The 5,783-nt window shown below is 36.8% G+C and overlaps 1 protein-coding gene across 4 annotated transcripts; it reads right to left on the bottom strand.

Moving 5' to 3' along the window:
• Nucleotides 1–799: 799 nt before the first annotated feature.
• LOC117110548 (diphthine methyltransferase-like) lies at nt 800–5,474 on the bottom strand. 4 transcript variants are annotated; one of them, XM_033253298.1, is made up of 9 exons: nt 5,405–5,474; nt 4,897–5,058; nt 4,185–4,303; nt 3,448–3,529; nt 2,802–2,884; nt 2,542–2,702; nt 1,618–1,756; nt 1,283–1,452; nt 800–1,156 (listed from the first exon to the last, which is right to left on the bottom strand). In XM_033253298.1, the coding sequence occupies exons 2-9, from the start codon at nt 5,056–5,058 to the stop codon at nt 846–848; spliced, it is 1,227 nt and encodes a 408-aa protein (XP_033109189.1). In that variant the 5' UTR covers nt 5,405–5,474; the 3' UTR covers nt 800–845. The 4 variants fall into 4 exon arrangements, with proteins under 4 accessions (XP_033109189.1, XP_033109188.1, XP_033109191.1 ...); XM_033253297.1 differs by having other exon boundaries at nt 5,280–5,420; XM_033253300.1 differs by lacking the exon at nt 4,185–4,303.
• Between the last annotated feature and the right edge of the window lie 309 nt (nt 5,475–5,783).

Genomic DNA, 5,783 nt, shown 5'->3' with positions numbered 1-5,783 from the left:
TTGGCTCTGTTTGTAGCCAGCTAGGTCCAGTATCAAGACCATAAAGTCAACCAAAAATCTTGTCAAACTTGAGGGTCATCCTATATGCGGGTCGCATTATACGGGAGTATATACGGTATATTTAAAATAGTAGTTCTTCCAATAGCCATAGTGCAACAAGTTTAAATACCGCGATTAGTCATGTCAGCTCCAACAACTCATATTTGTGTGAAATTGCTGGAACAATAACCATGGCCTATATTTAACACTTAATAAATTGTTAAAAAAAAAGATTGTCTTGTTGAAAGATTTAATTGTTAAGAAGATTGTCTTGTTGAATGATTTAATTGTTAAGAAGCGTATACTGCTTTCTTTAACGTGCACATTGAACCAATGACACTCAAACAAATGTCTCATCCGAAAGACAGTGCACTATCTAACCTGCATTTCAGTTTTATAGCTAAAACACTAGGAGATCAGTGATGTGAATAGAATCGGGGACCTATAGATATTCACGGTTCAGCATGCACACAATGGCTACCACCAGTTTAGCCGATTGAGCTAAGCTGCTCATAATTTAGATTCAGCGAAATAATTCAAGAGTTTCGATTTATATTTTCCATCTTCGTAAATATAAAGAAATGCTCAGAGCTAAAGCATTTCCAAACACAGTAGTCACACACACAACCTTTAAAAAACCGGTTTCAAATTATAGCATTTGACAGTATTGTGTTTCTGTCAGGCTATGTTTTTATGATGGTCAGGGTATTGGTTCTCCAATTTCCACGACAACTGAGCAAAGCAATACACAAATTCCAAATTTAACTTTTGAAATATATTTTAATAAAAAATAAAAACGAATAACATTATTTATCGGGTGCTTTCCATACATGCAGAACATGATCGTAAAAAGAACAGGAAGCAATGACCTGATTTGACCCTTCCCAACATGCCTTGCTCTCTCGGAGCTCCACACCACTCAACTTCATTTCAAGATCATCAATTTCAGAGATCGGTTTCTCCAGGTTTTCAGGTTTTGTAGTTATTGTGTCCTTGTTCGTTAGTAAACTTGAATCGTGTCTGTAGTTCGAGATGTTTGATTTATGACACCAATCTACACCATACGCTAATGATTCATGTCTGTCATACGATGAAATAACTCGCTGAGGTTCACCATCTGTAACAAATAAACATTCATATCAAAAATACTGTCATCCACTTATTTACATCACTGTCATTATTACAGGACAGTATAACCATTATCCTAAAGAAAATCCATACCAAGATGTTTAGGAACACTCACTTATTGATGAACAATCCAGAATAAAAAAGCCATTATGCATGCAAGCTGCAAGCAGGAACTGTCCATTGGACGGGTGCCACTTTAACCTCCACACTCCACCTCCAACACTCGTCTTTGATAGAGGACTCTTCATCTGCCTGGTATCCCATAGTAATATGTTTTCATCATAGCTACAGAAGATACAAAACAAGAACAAACAAAATAAGCAACGGCATGTGATCAGGACTGTCAATCAAACTCAACAACTGACCAATCGGAAAGGGACAGGAATATGTTTTTACACTGTCGTTTGGTGAACCTTAGCAAGGGGTGGGCTTCCCTTGCATTTTCCTTACCTGCCGGTTGCTATAATATTTTCACGCCATCTGTTACTATGGATACTGCATACACCCATGGAATGACTTTTACTAACAAACGTTGGAGCGTGACATGGCTTCCGAATATCCCAGCCTTTGAGTCGACAGTCATCACCACCTGAAGGATCAAAGAAATAACTATTTTCCTTGGAAACAACTGTTTTTTTTCTAATATGGAATTTAAAGCGGATCAAGGCAAGAGAATATAACTTTGCAGTGTAATGGAAAAGAAAAAAAATATTACAGGGTTTTGGTAAAGTCTTTAGTCGAAAATCATTAGAATTTTTTGTAATTTCGTTTGGAAGCTTGTTTTATGTACAGTATAAACATTCTCTCTTGCCTTGTACAAGCTTCCATTTCTGCTCCATCAGTCTGTTGTTGATTTAATTCTAGTACACTGAGAGTGTCTGTTTTCATTTCAAAAGTAAATTTGTTGCACAGGAAAGATGAGCTGGATACTCGCTCTGTCATGATACGCAAGCAATGGATAATTTTTAATGACAATCCATTCAGACTGCCACCGCATTCACAGGGTCTAGAGTTGGATCCATCGGCTGACGGTCGTAGTGCAGTGAGTGCCCCCCTTTAAAGGTAAATATTCGAAGCACATTTGTGAAATACCCAACCCGTTGAAATAGTGTATGTGTTCATTTGCTTGCTTTTGAAATTCTTCCATAGATTTTAATGTTAGGTTAGGTTGTATTTTCTTGTGTAGTCGTGCATTCGTGTTTTTATATTACTTTATTGTTTAAACAGTTTTACTACTGCACTTACTGGTCTTCATTTTACAAGCTCACTAGAGCTTCATGAATATCCTTTTCATCATTTATCCTATACTGTATTTAACATTTAAATCAATTTTATTTGATGATGAATAAAACTGAATTGAATTGACTACATTACCTGAGTATATCACATTTGGTTGCCAGTAATCAAAGGCCGATATCCAGGCTTCAAATTCATGAGCTGTCCACTGACTGATCTGTGACAATGACCTTTCATTAGACACTTGGAATGTACTCACCATTCCTTTAGAATCGCTGGTTACGATGCTAGGTTCTGAACTTAAAGATTAATTTGAATAATCACTGTTAAGCTCTCATGTGTAACAGATCAATACATCGCAATACACTCCCACCATCCTCTAGTCTCTTTTTACTTACTTATGGTATTTGGCATTAGACCAGTCTAAAGACAGGCCTAATCTGTCATCTCCAATTACACTTGAATTTGTATTATGAAGAATCTAAAGGATAAAAAAGAAAAAAAGTGTCATTGTATGTTTAATAGATAAAATACAAAGGTTTTAAATTTTTAGTGATTTGGGGGAGAATTCCCAAAAATCATAAAATTCCTCGTCTTAATATTAACATAGAGGTTTTTAGTAGAATAGGGATATACTCAAAATAAGAGATGGCCTAGCAGATATAGAAAAAAAATCAGATATAGAATGGTTGAATTTAACGCATTGGTAGCGCTTGGTGAGGTTAATTTTGAAGAGATATGTGATGGCCACAGATTCTTTAATTAAATATGATGAAACAAGACCGTATTAGCCCAGGGCTTCAGTGTGCTACACTGGAAATACTAAAGTGAAGCAGGGGTCCAAAGTCTCCCGCAAAAATCTCCCGAAATTCATAATATTTGCATGTTTTTACTATTGTGCTTCATTATCAATTGTCTCAGGGAAGGTGGCACCAATGACTGAGTATCACCATACACGGCATAATAATATTAAATATCTCCCAGAAGGGATTTCTTTGAACTTTGAACCCCTGGTGAAGTTTCCAAGTAAACAAAAATGTTTACCTTATCATTGAGCTGAAGTAATTGAAGTTCACCATCAGCATTAACAAGCGCTAGGACAGGATGCTCCAAAGACTCTGGATTCCTGAATAATAATTAAAAAAAAGGTTGATAGGTCCATAAAGTGGATCAAATATAAATTAGTTAAGATGTACTACAGTATCTGTCAAGAAGGCAGTTGAATACCTAAAAAATATAATTAAATCTTGAATGAGTACTCATTTAAATGATCTAATAAATTATCAGCTTCAAACAAGAATGTAGTTTTCACAAATTTACAGACGTTTTACATCCTTATAATCCTTAGAATTGATTACCAGCCAATTAAGGATCTATGCAAAAAATACAGGAAAGTTATTATGTAACTGTCAGAAAATTGACAGGGAAATATTTTTCTCATTCAAATATACAAATTAACCAATTCAAGTGTGGATTTGAATTTTTAAACTGCCCTCATGAGGCTGATTGATTAATAGTTTATCAATAGATCTGTTTTCTCCACTATTAATTATTGATTATAGACCTTTTTTAGCTCTACTGCCCTCATCGGAGCTTTCGATAACTTGTTTACCTCACGAAAAAGCTGGATTCACATCAGATCCGAATCAAAATTCAAACCATGTTTTTGACACACTGAATGAAGCGTCCCCATTCATACATACTGTTTCAATTTTCTAATCAAGTTCTGAAAGACTTTCCATTCAAAAATTTGGAACTTGTGTGAAGGCACCTTGACTAACCATTTCATATCCAAGATGGCTGCTGTGTCTTGTCTATCAGTAAGTTGTAATGTCTCCTCAAGGCAGTGAAATAACAACAACCTTCCAAGTCTCTTTTTAGGAATATTGCAACTAGCATCCTAGGATTAGAAAAGGAAGTACAGTATTTGATTGTGATGTAAAACTCATAAAATATACTTTGTTTTATATCTTGTTGAACCATGTTAAGCAGAATACTTACGAAACAAAAAAAGAAAATCAAATCAGCAGTAAAGAATAGAGCTGCGTAGCCTACTAGACAGGCATCGAAAAAGTTCTACGAATTTTGGTTTGGATCGGATGTGAATGCAGCTTTAATCATGACTCAGCAGTAGCGACAGGCTAAAGTATGATTTATACCAAAAATGTAATTTTTATTATTACATTGGTGCAAGAGATGTGGATGTCTTCAGCGCTACAAAGCCACAATGGCCTTGTATACTGGATCATGATCAAGGTGTCTGGACTAAGAACCATGAAATTTTCCAGGCTACCTTTATGGTACATAAAACAGCTAAAGCTTCCAGGGGACCCCAGCCCCTTCCAAATCCCCCCACCCCCCACAGGCCAGGGTCCTCTGTGGCACTTAGCACTAAATTCTCCGTTTTTTTAATGTCAAAATGTTGGCAGGTATGGGCTAAGTCATGAGATAAAACAAGAAAAAAGAAATAAAAACAGTAAATAAGATACACACATCCTCCTCCTGGAATCCTTCTTCATCAGCCAGCTGGTAGGTGCCAACAGCAAGAACATTGCAATATCCAGGGGCTGGACAGAATTCAGCTGAGTCAGCACTGTACTCAGTGTCGAACACGTGCAGCGTTGTAGGAGTACGCCTAGGTTCTTTGGCAGCCATCTGGAAAACCACAACAATTAATAATTCCTTAGCAAAATAAATTAATTTAAAATAGAATCAGTGTCTTGTAGTTTTAAGAAATAGCCCTAAAGCCATTGGCACTTCACTGCACAAAACAAAACTCTTTAAATTCTAGCCTATAAATGTAGACCTCTAGGCGAAGACGCACTGAGGCCTAGCTAGAGTAGAACAGTGCTAGCCCAGGCCCTCAGGGTACCTACCGAAGTAAACAAGTAAGGATGGGCCTAGCCCTAGCCCACATTCATACTACGCTGCGGTGCTAGGTCTAAAACGGTTCAAACACATGGAAATGGTGCTAATTCACCCTTTTGTCTTCCGGACGTACTCTCTAGGCCTTCCCTACTGTAGGACCGCGATGCTCCTGCTGCAGACAGGCAAGTTTTGCGAGAGATAAAACATGCCTGATAAACTGTATATTATTTTGATCACAACGTTGGTACAGTAGGGTTGCCAGATAGTCGACAGGCTTCACGGTCACGGCCAAACACACGCCATCTCACGACCAAATTCGGCCAAACTTTCCTTCGATATCGGTCAAAATACGGCCAGATTTTAATTCGATTAGAAGACAACATTGGGTACATATTCATTTAAAATTCAAAAATTACACGAAAATCAACAGTCATTTGTTTGAAATTGATGAAATTAAAATGATATACACAGAACAATGTTAATCTTTCACTGTTATTGTTTTTATAATTATT

This window comes from Anneissia japonica, unplaced genomic scaffold, assembly GCF_011630105.1.
Source record: "Anneissia japonica isolate Jap-2015-1 unplaced genomic scaffold, ASM1163010v1 scaffold287738_len211916_cov219, whole genome shotgun sequence".
NCBI classification, from domain to species: Eukaryota; Metazoa; Echinodermata; class Crinoidea; order Comatulida; family Comatulidae; genus Anneissia; species Anneissia japonica.
This window is presented reverse-complemented; position numbering and strand designations above follow the sequence as displayed.